General features: G+C 47.2%; 1 protein-coding gene across 1 annotated transcript; it reads right to left on the bottom strand.

Moving 5' to 3' along the window:
* Positions 1-5,458: 5,458 nt before the first annotated feature.
* LOC106806609 (GTP-binding protein Rit1-like) lies at positions 5,459-20,815 on the bottom strand. The gene is made up of 5 exons (XM_014808608.1): positions 20,502-20,815; positions 16,732-16,788; positions 16,422-16,495; positions 15,946-16,140; positions 5,459-8,282 (listed from the first exon to the last, which is right to left on the bottom strand). Exons 1-5 carry the CDS (start codon positions 20,656-20,658, stop codon positions 8,028-8,030), a joined length of 738 nt encoding a protein of 245 aa, XP_014664094.1. The 5' UTR covers positions 20,659-20,815; the 3' UTR covers positions 5,459-8,027.
* Positions 20,816-21,431: the final 616 nt, after the last annotated feature.

Here is a 21,431-nt window from a genome sequence, read left to right as displayed (position 1 = left end):
CAAACAAGTCACTAGTACGGCCTCACTGCTTCGATATATCTGACGTAGTTGAGGCATATCGTCTGCGCCCCTTGCTGGCACGTCATTCTGCCACGATGGAACCTGCATGGAAGATTTGCCTGCTCTGCGACTCCAGATACAAGGAGAGGGGTCGCCCGGCCATACGTCACCCTGTGAAATCAGTCATTGAGAGGGACACCGGTCCTCACAGGCAGCAGAACCTTTACGCCGTTAATGCCGGTCAATCGAGGACTATGCCTGAGTTCGAACTTTCGTGAATACTCACCGACGCCGCACAGGCATTTGGATGACTCAAAGAAGATCAGAAGAAGTCAGGGTTATGCCTACGGATGTTTTGATTAACTACTTGCTAATCAAAATGTTCAAACAGATTAGCCTATTAGATGATTAGCTATTGTATTAATTCTTGCAATATGATCTGATTTCAGATAAAATTAAAAGCGTGAGTAAAAAAATACAATTCACTCCAAGGTACAGGACCAACATGATAAACCGATTCGCAGTTTTTCTAATCCACATGTAAACTTATGATTCGCAAATGTAAACTTGATTTGAAAAGTTGTTGACGCGAACACGCTAACAGCGTACGCTGTCATAGCGCATCGCGGGCACACAACTTGTGGATTCCACCACCATCCGAAAGCTACGCGGGCACAGCCCTTCCACTGGGCTAGATATGCTGATGCCATAAAGTGGACCTTGAAGTATATATATATTATAATACATATATATATAGTCTGACTGCGAGAATGATATAGCATTAATGATATTGTTGTATAATATATATATATAATAATATATATATAATGCCGCTCTTAGGTCTACTAGCACATAATTACTTAATTCTTGCATCGCTCAAATACGGCGACGGCACGGTGGGGAAGCGAATGGTGAAGAGACGCCCAGCAGTGCCTGATCTAGACACCGGCCGCATTGTTCTCTCATCGGCGAGAAGACAACTGCACAACTGAGCCGCCTTCTGCTACACGCTGGACATGATCACACAACAACATACGTACACTAACCACTCGTGCAGCATTTTCAGCAAACCTAGCTCGCAGCAGCGTTGACCTCTCAACCACACGGGGGTGCATCACGTAGCTCACCTGCCTACGTCCATTCATTTACGTGCTGACACGGACATTGATTCGTATGCACTAAAAGTATGAGAAAAGATTACAAGAACTAAAACTCTCTTAATTTTCTACCGCTGCCTCAACCATTCGAACGCCCAATCTGAAATAAATGCGGTTCGCAGAGACGCATAACACGAGGCCTCAAACGTTATGGTACGTCAACTTCCAAAGGTCATCGATAATTGGCAGACGTTTAGCCCTTTACTCACAAAGTATTACTTGGACAGGCCACCCGTGACCAACTCAACTATATTCCTACCATACGGGCATACGCACCTCATAGCCAGACGAGGTATTAGATCGTACAGTTCGGAATCGCGCCAACTGCTACCCAAGAGCACGTACTACGATCACTGACGCAGGAAAGAAACGAGCCTACCGGATACACACACCCATCAGTTCTCCGTCATTAAAATCTATTTCCAGAAAAATACATCTCACTATTTACAAAATTAACCGACAAAGTGCAGCTAGCTGTGTGACCGCGCGCCATTTTTTCCGCGAACGAAGCGCGTCTAAGTTAAAAGTGCGTGGCACGTAGCCTGTACCGTAGTATTGGACGCTCGTAGATTTGGACGCTTTTGTAGGCATTGCTTTTTTCGTTTTGCTACCTGTTCCTTTTCTGTTTGAACTTCTGTTCTTGCAACTGGCCGAGGAAATAGTAGCCATGCTTTTTTTTCTTTTTTTTCGCCTTGTAACTTCTGACACACATAACCTATATTGCCACATAACAGTCTTACTAATTTACTAATATTGCAAAAATTTTTTTTATTTCAATCAATTGTTTCGCATCAGGTGGACCGGGAAGTCCGCCATGTTTGTTTATTGCGACCGTTTTCGGATGGGCAGTGCGAGGATGAACTACTGCGCATGCGCTGTGTGCCGCCCTTGCCGCAAAACAAGAGGGGCGCCGGGGTGGGGGCAGCTCTGCGCGCATGCGCACTTGGATCGTTCCAGTTTCGCGGCGAGCGTCAAATACTACGGTTCAGGCCTACGCTTAATATCAACGCGAAACCATCGAAATGTCACGTCTGCTGACGCAAAATGGCGCAGCATGCGATGCATGTAGTCAATAGGACAACAATCTATCGCACGACCCAATCTTCTACACTAAGCGATTTACCTAACTCAAGCTCACCATCATGTATTAGACAGCCCGATTGGTGACTGGAATTACACGTCATGTAATGCCTCCGAGGCAACAAACGGCGCATGCTAAAGCGATGGCCAGCAGACACCGCCACCTGCTCAGTAAAGGCTAGGTGAACATGCGCTCTCGTTTCACTGTCGCTGTGACTACGCGTGACGGCGAGCGGCACTGCTTTACGTGATTCCTTATCTCACTTCTCCCAAGATATTTGGCCTTAGAATCACACGGTCTTAAACAGCAACGCACGAGCTCTCACTCCACAGCGAGTCTCGTGTTTCGCGCTCGTCAGTATTGGCCCCGTCTCCATCTATTCATTTTCTGCACAGAACAGCGCGTTCGGCGTTCGACAACCACGCGACAACACGCAGAATGCACACATCGCACGCACGCACTCGCGCGTACGCCACAACGTGTAACATACGGGCAACGCATACATAAATGTCATTGTAAACACACTCGGCCATCACTATGACGGAAGAAACAGTATGGTACAAACACGGGCTAAACTATATTCGGTACTTGTCTAGCTACGTAGTCGCCTTTCCAGCCATCAGCGTCTTCCCTGGAATTAAAACCGCTCCTCGATACTTAAACACGACGAATCGCCTTCCAACTGAACATCTCGCAATTCTCAGTTGCTCGGCAACTCGGCGCCGCTCTCCTCCTTGCCTTGCTGCCTGCTGCTTGCCCTGCTTGCCTGCTGCTGTCGTTGCCTGCCCTTGCTGCTGCTGCTGCTGCTGCTGTCTCCCTGCTGCTGCTGGCCCTGCTTGTCATGCCTGCCCCTGCTGCTGCTGCCGCATGTTGCTGCCTGCTGCTGCTGCCTTGCTCCTCCTGTGCTGCTGCTGCTGCTGCTGCTGCCCTGCGTTGCTGCTGGCTGCCTGCTGCGCTGCTCCTCCTCCTCTGCTGCTGGCTGCTGCTGCTGCTGCTGCTGCTGCTGCCCTGCTGTTGCTGCTGCTGCATGCTGCCGCTGGTCCTACCTCCTACCTGACTGCTTGCCTGCTGCCCTGCTTGCTGCTGCTGCTGCCTGCTGCTGCTGCTGCTGCTTGCCCTGCTGTTGCTGCTGCTGCCTGCTGCGCTGCTCCTCCTCCTCCTGCTGCTGCCTGCTGCCCCTGCTGTTTGCTGCTTGCTGCTGCTGCCGCTGCTCCTCCTCCCTCCTCTGCTGCTTGCTGCTGCCCTGCTGCTGCCCTGCCGTCCTGCCCTGCTCCCTGTTGCTACTGCTGTTGCTCCTGCCGCTGATTGCTCCCTGTTGCTGCTGGCTTACTCGTGCCCTAACTCCCTGCTTCTACTGCTGCTTGCTCCTGCCCTGTCCCCCGCCCTGCTTACTGCTGCTGCCTCCTGTTGCTGCTGCCTACTGTTGCCTGTCTGCTACTCGTGCCCTACTCCCTGCTTCTACTGCTGCTGCGCGCCGTTGCTTGTGCTGTTGTTGCTGCTGCATGTGCTGCTGCTCCTAGCCCCTTCTGCTGCTGCTGCTGCTGCTGCTGCTCCTGCCCTGCTGCTGCTGTGCTGCTGCTCCTACCGCTGCTTGCTGCTGCTCCTCCTCCCTGTTGCTGCCTGCTGCAACCTCCTACCTGCCCTCGCTGATGCTGCTGTTGTTCGCCTTGCTGCCTGTTGCCAGCTACTGCTGCGCATCCTGCTCCTGCCCTTCTGGTGCTGCTCGCTGGTGCTTACCGCGCGCGACAACACTACACGCATTACGCCGGCCATTCGAGCCGTGATCAATGCATCGGGCAGAGCCGATTAGATTTTGACGGGCGCCTTCCCGTCAGGCGAAGTGAATCTACGCAGTTTATCCTGTTGCTTCAGTTCTACAGTTATACAGCGCAGCATCCCTCCCTGCATCCCTGCGTCCCGCCATGCCTGCATGCGATGGCCCATAGAATAACGATCACGCTCGTTAATTACCATCGCCTGCACCGGGAGCAGCTAACGATCACTGCCTCGTTAATCCATCGCTACACGGTGGAGGAGCTAACGCATCACGCTCGTTAATTACCTCGCTACACGGAGAGAGGTAACGCATCATGACTCCGTTAATACCATCGCCTACACGAGAGAGTACACGATCACGCTCGTTATTACCATTCTGCCTACACGGCAGAAGTAACGATCATGCTCGTTAATACCATCGTAACACGCGAGAGTTAACGATCACGCTCGTTAAATACATCGCTGCACGGTGAGATGAGTAACGCAGCACGCTCGTTTATTACATCGACGACACGGTTTACGGAGAGTAACGATCACGGCTCGTTTTACCATCGCTACACGGGAGAGTAACTATCACGCTCGTTTACCATCGCTACACGGTGTGAGCAGTAAACGATCACTCGCTCGTTAGTACATCGCCCTACACGAGAGGAGTAACATCACGCTCGTTATTACATCGCTTACACGTCAGAGGCAGTAAACGATCACGCTCGTATACCATCGCTAACACGGGCATGAGTAACGATCACGCTCGATTCATTACATTCGCTGCCACGGGGAGAAGTAACGATCACGCTCGTTATTACCATCGCTACACGGTCACGAGAGTAACGAATCACGGCTCAGTTAATACCATCGCTACACGGGAGATTCAACGATCACGCTCGTTCATTACCATCGCTACACGTCGAGACAGAGTAACGCATCACGCTCGCTTAATACCATCGCCTGCACGGGAAGCAAGTGAACGATCACGCTCGTTATTACCATCGCTGTTGTCAGCGTCGGCGCACGGTTTCATAGACTTTACATCACAGGACTGCGATGCTATACTAGTTTCACAAGTTGTGAAGTTAATTCCTGACACAGATATTTGAGAACTGAGTAGGCCGATACCTAAATATAATATATAGCTATTACACTGCCACATAAACATGTATGGCATACCATGGCCATGTTAGAATTCACACAACCACAAACTTTCTCGTTTAGAATAAACCCTACTGCGACCCAAGCCGATGCCAAGCGACTGCCAACTAAACCGATTTAGCATTAACAACACCTGTCCTCCTCTTAATCATCAGTTCTATCACGCGCATCACCTCTTCGACAACAACTTGCCCGCAAACAATAAGCGAGCGAACAACGTTCGATGCAACCTATCAACGTTAACTTCGATACTGTAATGCACGAAAACTAAACACAACGCACCTACTCATGTACGTACAGATATAATACATATAATATATTATAACAGCATAATAATATCAACAGTCTCGTTCAGTTTACGTGCATTTGCTTATATCATCACAAAATTATATCAATACGCCTGTACAGTGCTAATATTTAACAACAATGACTCGGGATTTTTCTTGCTTTTTTTTTTATTTAATCTCCTATTTCTCACATTGCCGCAACAGCAAACACTTGTAGTCAGGCGTGAAAATAGGCATCAACGCAAAATTCTAGAAGCAAATTTCCGTTAATACTCCTTTTATCGGATTTCTCGCTTTCACATGAAATTCCCTCTACAGCGAGGCCTTTTTACTATAAAACGCATCTAACACGCCAACACGTGTAATGATGTTGGACACACTTTGACCTATGCTGCGCTCATGCATACGTTTAAAGTGTGAACGGAGAATCAATACTCAATAGCCTTCTCTGAAACACACACATACACACAAAGAATTTCTCGCATGCGAAACCCCACGAGTTTATGTCGACTGCTCAATAATGTCTTCAGCTATTCTGTACATCACTCGACAGTATACGGTGGAGGCGCCTGCTCAGCAGTTGACTACAGCGATAGACCCTGGCTGCCTGTGTTAACTGATTAACGGCGCGGTCTATATTTACCTGTTGACCACGTCGGGTATTCGACCCACCACCCCTGTTGATTGCTTATAGCGATGTCGTATGCTTATAACGTGACCAGCATGCCTTTCATTCATGCATTACCAGCTAATCACGTGTCCATGACATTCACCATTATATTTTACGCGCTGTAAGCACGCTGTGAATTCATTGCGTGCTAGTATTTTTTTTAACTCGGAAGACCAGGATTACTTTGCTCAATGCACATGAACCTTACTAGCTTTAGACAGTCGACAAGGCTTTTATAGTCCCCGGTATTGCCTGCTAATCACATAACCATGGCTCTTTCACGAGAACGCACAGGCAGAATCTGAGGCACTCACCAAGCACAATCATCTTCTTAATCGCTTTGCGACAAAGGTAAGTAGACACCTAAACCCTTTTAGCTCGTCATGCCGACTTCACGCCGCGCTGGATACGTTCCATCTTGACATTTTCGAGTTTCTCGCATGACGGAATGTGAGAAGTGAAAGATACTCGTGTTGTAATCTATTTCACATTAGCCTCGGTGCTCTGTGTGCACACATTCACACTATACGTGATGTCGCTCGTGGGTGACAAGGTGTCCGTCCATCAGTCTCACTCAGTGATCAGTGCCACACGTGTGACTATCGAGTAATACTTACCGTGGGTCACTCACACGGATGCAGGACACACTGTATACGTTATCATATATGGACTGCCTGCACTTCACTATTACAATCCGTCTGACGTGAATAATTCTAACAGCTGCTCGGTTACCTATTTGGTCCGAATCCAAAATGGAGCATCAAGCAAAACTGCCGATTTGCTCCGATTATCATCTTTAAAGGGCCACAGAGATTTGTTGATGCTGTTCATTCACTAATGGTGTCGATGGGCTGCTTAATTAAACACGACCACAGCGAACGCTAGTGAACAAGATGGAGTAAGCCTGGTTCACACGCTGTGTGATTTACTACACACTTGTGGTGCATTCTAGAACCAGCTAGACACAAGCACCGTCAACAAAAACAATGGCCGCGTCGCCACTACAGACAGACAAAAGGTCAGAAGCGACGTTGTTTGTATATCTCATGCACCCAACGTGCACTGCTGAAGTGGTGCACTGTTTTTAAAGCCTAAGCCGTTCGGATTTGCCTATACTATGGGTCAGGTGAGTGGGGACACCTTATGTGTGCCATCCGTGCACACTGACTATAACGAGCCATAGCCACCTCTTCTTGCATACCTCGCCTTCAAGTTGAAAGAAGTGTTGCCATGGTTACTGCTAAATTGCATGTATGCTGAAAGGTCAATTTACATAAATTCACGAAGCACACGTCGTCGGTGGCTCGCTGCCTTAGTCTTGCTAATTTGTTGCTGCTACTCGCCGTGATTTGTTCGCTGAGTTGCATCTCGGATGCAATTAGTGACGCGCCTTAATTACGCTCAAACTGTGATCCTAACTACCTCCTAACTTGCATACGAAACGGCCCCGCGAAACGCCACGCGACCAAAAATTAGGACAGATTTAGGTACGAGCGCGCTGAAGCGATGCCGCCGTCTTGCAATCACAGCGACGGAAGGACAGGGCTGCGATTGCCGAACACAAGCGGGTTGACAACTCGTTAACTTATCTTTACGACGGAAGGTGATTGACGGGACAGTCGTCGGCAGGGCAGCGTGACGCCGCTGCCGCTTGAAAACATCGCCGTCATCGTCGTTGTCACCCTCGTCACTGTCGTCACCATCGTTGTCATCGTCATTGCAGCCGCCGTTGCCGTCACTGCCGCTGTCATCGCCGTTGTCACCATCGTCACTGTCTTCACCATCATCGTTACCGTCGTCACTGCAGCAGTCGTTGCCGTCACTGCTGCCGTTGTCACCATCATCACCACCATCGTTGCCGCCATCATCGCCGTAGTCACAGTTGTCATCGTCGTTGTCGCCGCAGCTCACTTCGAAGACGACTCCGACTCGGAGTCGGCGCTCTTCTTGAAGACGCCCGTCAGCATGGCCTTGATGCGCTTGCCTCGGTTCTTCTTCTTGTTGCGGCGCTCGAGCGCGAGCACCTCCGCGCGCCGCCGCTTGCGGATCTCGCGCACGAGCGCGTGGAAGACGTCATCGACGAAGTGACGCAGCGCGGCCGACGTCTCGTAGAACGGGCAGTCCCACTGCTGCGCCAGCGCCTTGCCCTCGTCCGCCGCCACCTGCAAGGCAACGTGTCGATATATGACATATGCACAGTGAGGCGACGTGTAGATGTGTGACATACGCACAGTGAGGCGACGAGTAGAGTACAGAGCGTACGCATGGTGCGGTGACGTGTGCAGTGATGTACGACTACAGAGCGTACGCATGGTGCGGTGACGTGTGCAGTGATGTACGACTACAGACGTACGCATGGTGCGGTGACGTGTGGCAGTGATGTACGACTACGAGAGCGTACGGCATGGGTGGCGGTGAATGAGGGGTGCGGTGACATTCAATGATGTCGACTAGACAGAGCGTACACATGATGCGTGATTGTGCAGTGATGTACGACTCAAGAGCGTACGCATGGTGCGAGTGACGTGTTGGCAGTGATGTACGGACTACAAAGCGTACGCATGGTGGCGGTGGAGTGGCCAGTGGATATACGACACAGAGCGTACGCGTATGCGTGAATGTGTGCAGTGAGTACACTACAAGCGTACGCGTAATGGCGGTGACGTGTGGGCAGTGATTGTACGACTAGTGTTGTCAATTCGGTTGTAATTCGTAATCGATCATCGTTGGACCAAGTAAACGATGATACGGTTACAATCGGTTACTCCGGTGTGTGATATGCCTGCCGTGGTGCGTTAACGTCGTGTTCATGTACGCGTGTGCATGTATGTGGCTGTTTAGCGCCTGTTTACTGTTTTGTTTTGCACTGTTTACTAACCTGTGTGTAATAATACATGTATGTAAATAAAGGATAACTTGTAATAGTAGCGATGATATCTCTGATTCTGCAATCACCTTTTCTCAGTTTGTTTCTTTCGAATGAAATCGATTATGGATTTTGAAATAACGCCAAGCGCTTGTTCGATGCTCCAGTGCCTGTTCAATCCGATGATCGAGTATAAATGCGATGATCGTGACATCACTAAAGTACGAACACGAGCGTACGCGTAATGCCGGTGACGTGTGCAGGAGTACACTACAGAGTGTACGCGCTTAGTGCGGTGATGTGTGCAGTGGATGTATCGAACTACACGAGCGTACGCCATTGGGTGCGGTGACGTGTGCATAAATGTATCGACACAGAGCCGTACTGCATGGTGCGGTGGATGTTGTGCAGCTGTATGTACGAGCTTTACAGAGCGTACCGTGGTGCAGGGATGTGGCAATGATGTACGACTAACAGAGCAGTACGCGTAGTGCGTGCATGTGTGCAGTGATGTATGAACTTACAGAGCCGTAACGCATGGTGCGTGATGTGTGCAGTGATTGTACGACTACAGAGCGTACGCAGTAGTGCGGTGATGTGTGCAGTGATGTTAGACTACAGAGCATCAACGCAATGTGCGGTGACGTGTGGCAGTGATGTACGACTACAGAAGCGTACGCGTAGGTGCGGTGATGTGTGGCAGTGATGTAACGACTACAAAGCCTACACGTAGTGGGTGATGTGTGCAGTGATGTACGACTACAGAGCGTTACGCGTGGTGCGGTGACGTGTGCAGTGATGTACGACTACAGAGGCGTACGGCATGGGTGCGGTGATGTGTGCAGTGATAGTATACGACTACAGAAGCGTACGCATGGTGCGGTTGAACGCGTGAGTGATGTAAGCGACTACAGAGTGTACGGCATGTGGGCGGTGACGTGTGCAGTGGATGTACGACTACAGAGCGTACGCGTCAGTGGGTGAATGTGTCAGTGATGTACGACTACAGAGCGACGCGTGGTGCGGTGACGTGTGCAGTGATGTACGACTAACAGAAGCGTACGGTAGTGTGGTTATGTGTGCAGGATGTAGCGATACTGACCAGGAGCGCTACGGCGTGTGGCGGTGGACGTTGTGCAGTGGATGTACGACGACAGAGCGTACGCGTAGTGGCGGTGTGTGTGTCAGTGGTGTAAGACTACAGACGCGTACGCCGTTAGTGTGGTGAATGTGGTGCAGTGATGTTAACGACTACAGAGTGTATCGCATGTGGGTGCGGTGATGTGTGCAGTGATGTATGACTACCAGAGCGATACGCATGGGCGGTGATGTGTGGCAGTGATGTAGCGACTACAGAGCGTAACCTAGTGTGGTGTGTGTATGCAGTGATGTACGACTAACAGAGCGTTACAGCTAGTGTGGTGATGTGTCAGTGATGCTACGACTACAGAGCGTAACGCGTAGTGTTGGTGATGTGTGGCAGTGATGTAACGACTACAGCAGCGAACGCGTGGTGCGGTGACGTGTGTCATGATTACGACTACAGAGCGTAGCGCGTAGTGCGGTGATGTGTGCAGTGATTGTACGACTACAGAGCGTACGGCGTAGTGCGTGACGTGGGCAGTGATGTTACACTACAGAGCCGTGACGCTAGGTGGCGGTGACCGTTGTGCAGCTGATGTAATGAACTACAGACGTACGCATGGTGCGGTGATGTGTGCAGGACTGTACGACTACAGAGCGTAACGCATGGTCGATGATGCGTGCAGTGATTGTACGACTAAGAGCGTAACGCATGGTGGCGTGATGTGTGCAAAGTGGATACGATACAGAAGCGATACGCGTAGTGCGGTGGAATGCGTGCAGTGAATGGTACGACTACAGAGCGTGACGCATGGTTGTCGGTGAACGTGTGGCAGTGATTGGTACGACTACAGAGAGTACTCGTGTGCGGTGATGTGTGCAGGTGATGTACGACTCAGACGTACGCATGGCTGCGGTGATGTGTGGGTGAGCTGCTTTTTTTTTGTTTTCGACTACAGAGCGTACACGCATGTGCGAGGTGACGTGTGCAGTGATGTACGACCTATACAGAGGTACCATGGGTGCCGGTGATGTGTGCAGTGATGTAGACTACAGAGCGACCATGTGCGGTATCGTGATAGTCAGTGATGTAGACGACTAACAGACAGCGTACGCATGGTGGCGGTGAATTGTGCAGGTGATGTACGCACAGAGCGTGACGCATGGTGCGTGTGATAGTGTGCATGAATGTAACGCTACAGAGCCGTACGTGTGTGGCGGTGAACCGTGTGCAGTGATGTAGCCGACTAGACAGAGCCGTACGCATGTGCGGGTGTGACTGTGTGCAGTGATGGTACGCTACAGAGCGTACGCATGGGATGCAGTGATGTGTGCATGATTACGACTACAGAGCGTACGCATGGTGCGGTGATGTGTGCAGTGTATGTACCGACTACTAGAGCGTACGCATGGTGCGGTGATGTGTGCAGTGATGTACGACTACAGAGCGTACGCATGGTGCGGTGATGTGTGCAGTGATGTACGACTACAGAGCGTACGCATGTGCGGTGATGGTGTGCAGTGATGTACGACACTAGAGCGTAACGCATGGTGCGGTGACATGTGCAGTGATGTACGACTATCAGAGCGTACGCATGGTGCGGTGATGCGTGCAGTGAATGTACGACTACAGAGCGTACGCATGGTGCGGTGATGTGTGCAGTGATGTACGACTACAGAGCGTACGCGTAGTGCGGTGATGTGTGGCAGTGATGTACGACTATACAGAGCGTACGCAGGTGCGGTGATGTGTGGGCAGTGATGTACGACTACAGAGCGTACGCATGGTGCGGTGATGTGTGCAGTGATGTATGACTACAGAGCGTACGCATGGTGCGGTGATGTGTGCAGTGATGTACTAACTACAGAGCGTACGCGTAGTGCGGTGACGTGTGCAGTGATGTACGACTACAGAGCGTACGCATGGTGCGGTGATGTGTGCAGTGATGTACGACTACAGAGCGTACGCATGGTGCGGTGATGTGTGAGTGATGTATGACTACAGAGCGTACGCATGGTGCGGTGATGTGTGCAGTGATGTACGACTACAGAGCGTACGCGTAGTGCGGTGATGTGTGCAGTGATGTACGACTACAGAGCGTACGCATGGTGCGGTGATGTGTGCAGTGATGTACGACTACAGAGCGTACGCATGGTGCGGTGATGTGTGCAGTGATGTACGACTACAGAGCGTACGCGTAGTGCGGTGATGTGTGCAGTGATGTACGACTACAGAGGCGTACGCGTATGCGGTGATGTGTGCAGTGATGTACGACTACAGAGCGTACGCGTAGTGCGGTGATTGTGCAGTGATGTACGACTAAGAGCGTACGCATGTGCGGTGATGGTGTGCAGTGATGTACGACTACAGAGCGTACGCGTAGTGCGGTGATGTGTGCAGTGATGTATGACTACAGAGCGTACGCATGGTGCGGTGATGTGTGCAGTGATGTAGCGACTACAGAGGCGTACGCATGGTGCGGTGAATGTGTGCAGTGATGTACGACTACAACGAGCGTACGCGTATGCGGTGATGTGTGCAGTGATGTATGACTACAGAGCGTACGCGTTGCGTGACGTGTGCAGTGATGTACGACTACAGAGCGTACGCATGTGCGGTTGATGTGTGCAGTTATGTATGAACTACAGAGCGTACGCGTAGTGCGGTGACGTGTGCAGTGATGTACGACTACAGAGACATAGCGCATGGTGCGGTGATGTGTGCAGTGATGGTACGACTACAGAGCATACGCGTAGTGCGGTGATGTGTGCATGATGTATGACTACAGCGTAGCGTAGTGGCGGTGACGTGTGCAGTGATGTACGACTACAGAGCGTACGCGTAGTGCGGTGATGTGTGCAGTGATGTACGACTACAGAGCGTACGCGTGGTGCGGTGATGTGTGCAGTGATGTAGGCCGAGAGTGCATACTCGCAAAGTAATATATGCAGTGATATACGTCAGGAGTAGATAATAGGGAAGGAGTGTGACATCAATAAACAAGGAAAATTCGTCATTTCCTAGCTTTAAAATACCTGCGATTTATACGCGTAACTCATCCAACTTGAGCTCAAATCGTACACAGTACATTCGCCTAGCATCGTGCGAAATCGTTTCCTCGTATACACCCGCAATCCGGAGATATAGACTAAAACGTACGACACGATTTTCCATTCTGTAGCCAGCAAAATCTATGCGTTCAGAGACGAATTTGAAACAAAAGGCAGCTACTAACGCGCTATTGCTAACTCGACGGGCAATGTGGCTCGCTGAGAGATTAGGCATCAACGCAACATTCGGCGAGATAACCTTTGACCCGGTACACAGCTACATACCGGCATGCCCCCATACCACGCACGCACGCCAATCCGCTATCATCAGCAGCAGATCGGATTCAAATCTCCCAGCGAGCCACATTGCCCGCCGAGTTAGAAATAGCGCGTTAGTAGCTGCCTTTTGTTTCAAATTCGTCTCTGAACGCATAGATTTTGCTGGCTACAGAATGGAAAATCGTGTCGTACATTTTAGTCTATATCTCCGGATTGCGGGTGTATACGAGGAAACGATTTCGCACTATGCTAGGCGAATGTACTGTGTACGATTTGAGCTCAAGTTGGATGAGTTACGCGTAGTAAATCGCAGGTATTTTAAGACTAGTAAATGACGAATGTCCCTTGTTTATTGATGTCACACTCCTTCCCTATTATCTACTCCTGATATACGTACAGGGTGCAAAATTAACGGGAGTCCAGAGTCAAATACTCCCTGATTTACTGTCGGACTCCCTGATTTGACATATATGCAGGAGTCCGTGTGACTCCTTGAAAATTCTGCCATACTAACTAGTTCATTCTGGAGCACGGCCTCGCGGAATTACTGTATTTTTTCAGCTAATGTCCAAAGAAAATTTGGCAGATGTGCAACTGCATGAATCTTAAAAATAAGCACATCGTTATTGTTAATATCTTTAATTTTGAACCTCAAACTGCGGACTCTCTCATTTTGCTGCAGACTTCTTCTTTTTGAGGGTAGGGAGTCCGTTGGACTCCTTGTTCAAAAGTTAATTTCTACCCCTGTACGTACACGTCGAAATACACAGAGAGAGCCCACCCTTACAATGATATCCAGGTCTCATTCCCATAAGGTGATGCACAGCGTTATGCATACGCAGTAATATGCATACGCAGTAATATGCATACACAGTAATAATATGCACACGCAGTAATATATGCATACACAGTGATATACGAGACCGTATACTGATACGGTGATGTGCACTAAAATTCGTAGGCAGTGATAGTGATACACATTCAGAGAGCGTGCCCATACGATGAAACACAGTGATACACATCGGTAGAGCATACATTATTGATGATACGCATGGATAGACATCGAAAGCAATATTCATACAATATGCAGTGATATATTACAACAGAGCCCACCCATACGATACAACGAAAGCATATCTTGATCAGTTCATCAGCCTCATCTGAAATGCTGCACTCACATAATATAGGGTTTCTTCTACACAGGAGGCACTGCAGCGCACCGCCGTTGTCAAATTTAACAACGCCGTTGTGAAAATGTTCCTTTATTTACCCGCCGTTGTCAAAATAGTGTCAATCCAAAAATAAATAGATCACCACGTGCTTCTGACTATATACATGGAAAATCGTAATGAAATTCACAGCAACGTTCTTTTTGCGTGCCAGCACACTCCCGTGTCATTCCCGATTGCAGCTTTTTCCTCGATTCCGGGAAACTTTTGCTGTCGCTCCCTCATACCAGCGGTGCCCACCCCTACATATACAGCAATAAGCATGACCACGCGACTGTAACAATCAGTGCATTTGCCCCCCCCCCCCGTACTTCAATCAATGCCGCCCCAGCCAGCAAGCACGAGCCACGATGTGCACAGCCACGGACGTGGGTAACAGGGGTGTCGCGGGCTGCTTTTTTTCTTTTTTTCTTTTGCGTGAGAATGCGTAGAGCATGCGGGAGTGCGGGAGAATGGGTCCAGCTGCCAGAACCCCCCTCTAGCTCTCTCCCTCCCCCCACCCCCCGCGCCTGCCTGCAGAATCCACATTCGTGCCTACTGCACGCCTTTGAATCCATCATGTGCGTTTTTTCCCCAAACTGGCCATTACCGCCGTTGTCTAATTTTCCCTCAGAAGAAACCCTGTCATATCCATGATGATATGTAGTGATATGCATTGGCAGGGCTTCCTAGTACAATGATATGCAGTGACTGTTCTAACCGTAGTCCTGAGTTAATGAGCAATGAGAGTGCATACCTGCACGCCATAATTAGAAATGACAGCTAGCATGTGTATAAGAGTGCAGCAGTGAGCAGCAGTGATGGCGCATGCTGCCTATATTACCAGTCAACAATCGCACTACCTTTTAATACATGTATAAACAATACAACATCATCAAGAATTGCAAATCTAACTTGACCATATTCTCTAATATTGAAACCAATATTATTTTTGGAGAAACAACAGTTCCATTCGACTCCTTACGTCAGTAGCGCAGTGCCACCTTGATTAAGGGTCCGATGGCAAGTCAAAAGCAACTTGGCAATTACGTTGCATCTATTATATTCAAGGCACCATTTTGATTGGGAATAAAAGAGACGCGACGAGAGTGTGACGCACTTCCATTACGGACTCATAGCAAGCAAGCAAGCGAGCTATAGTGGTATGCATTGATTTTCCGATCCAGATTCATTATATAACCTACATGAATGCTGGCCATGCTGCACAAACAGCCCTTTTGAGGCACGCCAGATTGACAGCATCGTTTCGCTCAGTAACTAAGATTAACCTCCAAACAGGCAAACCTATCAGCATGGCAGCTGTCCTAACGCAATTACCTGACGCATGTGTTCCTGCAGGTCGTACTTGTTCCCGACTAGGACAACGGGCACGTCCTCTCGATGCTGTACCCTCTGGATCTGCTTCTTGTACTCGATGATCTCGTCGTAGCTGTGTCGATCGGTGATGGAATAGCACAGCACGAAACCCTCGCCACCCCGCATGTACTGGTCTCGCATCGCCGTGAATTCCACCTGCGCACGCATGACACGCAAAAACCGTACACTTCGTTTTTTCCGCGCATGTAAAACGCAACTATCCAGCTTAGCGTGCAACAAGCAATTCGTGAAAAGGAAATAATGATACTATTTATTATACTCATTTTTACTTGGAATTACACGATGTGATAATCCGCATAGATGAACAGAGAAGTATTTAAATATTGCCACAACATATTGCTGCAATGCCCTTTTTCATACGATTTCTAAAGGAAATGTCAACAAGTGCTGTATCAGGGCACAGGGCTGCGTTTTACCTGCCCAGCAGTGTCAAGAATGTCTAGCAGAGCCGGTTCACCATCTATACGTGCTTGCTTCTGATACGCATCCTCTAAGAAAATGTACCATTCAGCCCATTAGGAAAGCCTAGACAAAGTACATTCTCACTCTCTATATTATTTAATCAATACCACCCGACCAACGCTATTTACCTGCATCAACGCATGTGAGGACACACGCGCGCATGCATACACGCACGCACGCACCCACACGTAGTGAGCAGGATCTTACACAATGTATTAGCTTTCTCCTGTCCACAAACACATAAGAAACAAAATGAAAACTCACCTATAGTGGGGTCATGGAAGTCGAGGAAACTGTGACTGACAAACTGCATTGTCAGAGCTGCAAAAATAGTATAAAAAAAATATATATTGTGCAAATCTAAATCATAATTGCTTAATTGGTTATTCCTACTGCAGATATTTATAGATAACTAATATGAAAAGCTGAGAAATCTCTCAAAACCGCATTGTGTAACCACTAGGATGTGCCAGCTTCAATTACTCAACGCAAGATTTCAACTGATAAATTAAAATCCAGTAGTTTTATGGTGTTGAGGGACCAGTACAGTGTGTCCACGTATCTTCTTTCTTTCTATTTAATAGCAAATGCATCTATAAGGATTAATGAAAATGTGCGTGTGGAGAAGGGGGACGAGGTGAATGTAGATGATAAGTTTCTTAATAACACTTTAAAATGCACTGTCTGTTGAGTGTCTGTTAATAAGTTTGCCAAGGCTCATGTCCTCAATATCATTTATCACCTCACATGCACTAGATTGCCAATATAGCATGTAGTACTCAATTTGATGCTACTGTCATTTTGAGTGTTAGTATTAGTGTTATAACACTTGTGATGTGAATCATCAGTGTTAATTATATACAGTTCACAACGACATGTTAGGCCTGATTTCTAACAACTTTCAAAATAAAGGTTAAATTAAAATGCCATTGGTATTTGGAACTAAACCGACCTTACGTTGGTTGTCAGTTTGGTTGTAATGTTGCTTGAATATTGCACATGCATGTTCAATACAGACAATTTTTGATGTGCTTCATGCCATATAACATCTTAAATTTCAATGATTCAATCAATTACATACATCATAGATAGTTAATTATTGAAAGTAGGAATAGATAAACGAAAATGTTCATATAGGATTAATACAAAATTTCAGTTCAATCAGATTCAAACTAGAAAGGGCAGTTGTCGTCAACTACATCAGTACATGTCAGTCTGCACGAAAAACTTCCACCCTCATTGGCCCAGCGGGCCTGTAGAAATAATTCACTGGCCCACACTAGGTTTTACAGGCCCGAATCAATGATTATCATATTATGAAAAGAGAAACCAAACCGGACCGGAAACCGGAAGTTGTTGCGACTTCTAGCGGCAACAAACACGCACGGTGTTGACTAGTTACTTCCCCTACTTAAGATCGGGAATATGATGCCCTATCGGTAAATATCGGTAAATTTTCATACAAAATATCGGGCATTTCGGTAATTCTCAGACTGATCATCACATAAAGAAGCTGAAATATCTAATATACCATTTACTCCATTTTTGCCACTGGCCCATCGGGCTTGTTCATTTACCAGTTTCATTGGCCCACGGAAAATTTACTGGCCTCGGATACCGGGCCAGTGCTAATTTCGCAGAGTGACATGTATCCCCTGTGTTCTCCCAGATGTGTAGTATACGAAGTTTGGTCGACGTAGTCAATTAAGGGCAGAGTTATAGAGCGCGAAAGGAAATATGATGAAGTCAAGGTCAAGCTCATGTCAAATAAAGGTTGCAGTGACCTGGTTTCGGTACGCGACACACCTCTCTCCCCAGATGTGTAAGTATACAAATTTGTCGCGCTAGGTCAATTAGGGGCTGAGTTATAGAGGGAAAGAAAAAATATGATCAAGGTCAATGTAAAGGTCAATAAAGGTCGTAGTGACGCTGGCTTTTGGTAGCGCTAGGTCAATTAGGGCCCAAGTTAGAGAGAGGAAGGGAAATGTGATCAAGGTCAAGGTAAAGGTCAAATAAAGGTAGCAGTGACCTGGTTTTGGTACGCTGCACTTCTCCTCAAGATGTGTAAGTATACCAAGTTTGGTAGCGCTAGGTCAATTAGGGGCCAAGTTAGAGAGCGGAAGGGAAATATGATCAAGGTCAAGGTAAAGGTCAAATAAAGGTCGCTGTGACCTGGTTTTGGTACACTGCTCACCTTCTCCTCAAGATGTGTAAGTATACCAAGTTTGGTAGCGCTAGGTCAATTAGAGGCCGAGTTATAGAGCAGAAGGCAAATATGATCAAGGTCAAGGTAAAGGTCAAATAAAGGTCGCAGTGACCTGGTTTTGGTACGCTGTGCACCTTCTCCCCAAGATGTGTAAGTATACCAAGTTTGGTAGCGCTAGGTCAATTAGGGGCCAAGTTATAGAGCGGAAGGGAAATATGATCAAGGTCAAGGTAAAGGTCAAATAAAGGTTGCAGTGACCTGGTTTTGGTACGCTGCCCACCTTCTCCCCAAGATGTGTAAGTAGACCAAGTTGGGTCACGCTAGGTCAATTAGGGGCAATTAGTCATTTTAGGAGGAAGGGTGTCTCAGCTGTCTGCACAAGATTTTTTTCAGTTTTTGAGGGCAGTCATATTGTTAAAAACCCTTCATAGCTGTGTGCGGTGCAAGTCAAACTTGCATGCAAATATTGGCATCTGGAGAACTCGATTCTGGATTAGGCATTTGGTGGATACTGGGTTCAAAAATATATTAGTAAAACATATAATGAAGTAAAACAAAACAAAAGCGTACATGCACAAGTCGGATGTGATTTTTTCCCGTACTACCACAAAAGTTAACACTCTGGTACAGTCTGCACTTCAGACGGTACGTGCAGGTACGTGCGAGTTAAATGCATATTTAGCATTCTTGTGATACTCCAGTCAGGTGTGCACACATGAAAGTTTGATCACAGTATAAATTAAACTTGTTGCAAGCCAGTTTCATTATGATGTTCAAACTTTCATGTGTGCACACATGACTGGAGTATCACAGAAATGCTCAAAACTGGCTTGCAACAAGTTTTCCTCATTTCATTTGGACAAGAACTGGTATAAGGTCTGTAAACATTGGTTTTTGTCCTTAAATGAAATTGCATAATTTCTTAACATTCCCTAAAAAATTATATACGTGGGAGAATACGCCGCACCACCACACATAAAAATTTATGTTAATCTTAAATGTAGGAGTACATGTTTCATGTATAGAAGGGGTAACATGCAGTCTTCACACCATGTCATATGTTATCAGTTCTTGACAAGATATCACACACACGCAAACGCGCGCACGCACACACGCACACACATACACACAATTTAGGGGTCAAGCCTACTCTAGCATCACCCAGCCAGTGCATAGCCTTAGGTTATGGTTCAGGGGTAGAGCTTTGTAAAGACACATGACAACTATGCATGTACAGAGGTCCTGATGTAGGTTGAAACAAACATTGTAAGCTAGGTTCACAGAGTTTATATATGTAACACCATGAGCTAATCTGACTCAATCTGTTCACAAGAAAGATGTAATATTGCGAACATGGTTGTGGTATAGTAATAGTATTAGTACTTTTGTTGACTTGTTTCAGTTTGGTTCGCATCAGCAAAATATCTGCGTGCACAGCACCTGCTTATAGGCCCAAGGATAGAGAACATGGGTCCCAATAAAACCAATGTGCCTAACCCTATTAAACCCTAATCCTAATCCTAACCATAACCCTAACCTATTAATATTATATTGATATAATATTATATTTATATTATATTGATGTAAATCACATTGGTTTTATTGGGACCCATGTTCTCTATCCTTGAACCAGCAGAACTGTGACGTGTAATAATAATAACTATAATAATAATAATTATAATAATAATATTAATATAATATAATAATAATAACAATAATAAACAGCAACATTCAACAACAACAACACCGTCTGCTACTTGTGTCAGTGGTATTAGTTACGAAACGATGAAGATGAACGTGACAAGTTTATGTAGAGTTTGGTGCTTACCGCTTTTCCCTACGCCTCCTTCCCCGAGTATGACTATCTTATAAATATGTGACTGAGAGTTTAAAGCTCGTGCAGACGGCGACAGCGGCGGTCCGCCAGGTCCGGGCGACTGGGGAGGGGAGAGGCAGCCGTCGTCCTCGGAATCAGCCGCACTCATCTTTTGTCTCGCTTCGACACAATACAATGTAAAGACATCGAAGGTGCGACTTGGTAGGGAAGAATGTCACGACATGCGGCAGGTCATTCGGTATATGCTGACATAATCACACCTCATAAACATCAATCCACACAAGGACTCTTCCACTACATCAAACAAACAGCGATTCTTTGCGCACTGCGCATGATACTCGCTGATCCGTTCAATCTAAAACCACCCGCCGCCACCATATATATACTGACGCTACAAATGCCTCTCCGCATTGATCGCCAGCGCTCTCGCATCTAAATAAAAATTCGACCCCCCTGAAAATATTATGAGAACATGATTTGGGAAAAAATCTAAGGGATTTGACAGCTTTGAAAACCAATATATTAAAAAAAAATAACAGCAGAAATGGCGGAGCACAATATTATTTGTACATCTCAAAAATCGGAAATCGGAACAAGCTAGATTAATATTGTTACACATCCATTATATAATAAAGCCAGCTGCTAAATCGCACTAAAACAATGGCATAGTGCTGCCAATGCTAAATTATTTAGACAGTTTAGCGTTTCTTCCTCACTCAGTAGAATCTATAGCAATGCCACCAACTTCATCTCGTCTTATAATAATGAGAGGTGGAGTTTTTTACAACTTTAGGTATGATAATAAACATAAGTAATAACTGTGCATTGTGATGTAGGGCCATTTTTTTATTCATTTTTAAGGATTTTGCAGTTGAAATCAGTGGTGACTACGAAATTTCCGGGCTCACAATCAATCTGAAT

The sequence above is a fragment of the Priapulus caudatus genome, unplaced genomic scaffold (assembly GCF_000485595.1).
Source record: "Priapulus caudatus unplaced genomic scaffold, Priapulus_caudatus-5.0.1 Scaffold169, whole genome shotgun sequence".
Classification (NCBI taxonomy): domain Eukaryota; kingdom Metazoa; phylum Priapulida; class Priapulimorpha; order Priapulimorphida; family Priapulidae; genus Priapulus; species Priapulus caudatus.
The sequence above is the reverse complement of the archived record's forward strand: the minus strand, read 5'-3'. Positions and strand labels throughout refer to the sequence as shown.

Excerpts from the sequence above, each read along its gene's own strand:
- LOC106806609 (XM_014808608.1), bottom strand. The coding sequence starts at position 20,658 with ATGAGTGCGGCTGATTCCGAGGACGACGGCTGCCTCTCCCCTCCCCAG. Across the intron at positions 16,789-20,501 it reads AGGAGGCGTAGGGAAAAGCG|CTCTGACAATGCAGTTTGTC; the intron begins GTAAGCACCAAA and ends CTATTTTTGCAG. Across the intron at positions 8,283-15,945 it reads TGCAGGAACACATGCGTCAG|GTGGCGGCGGACGAGGGCAA; the intron begins GTAATTGCGTTA and ends GTTGCCTTGCAG.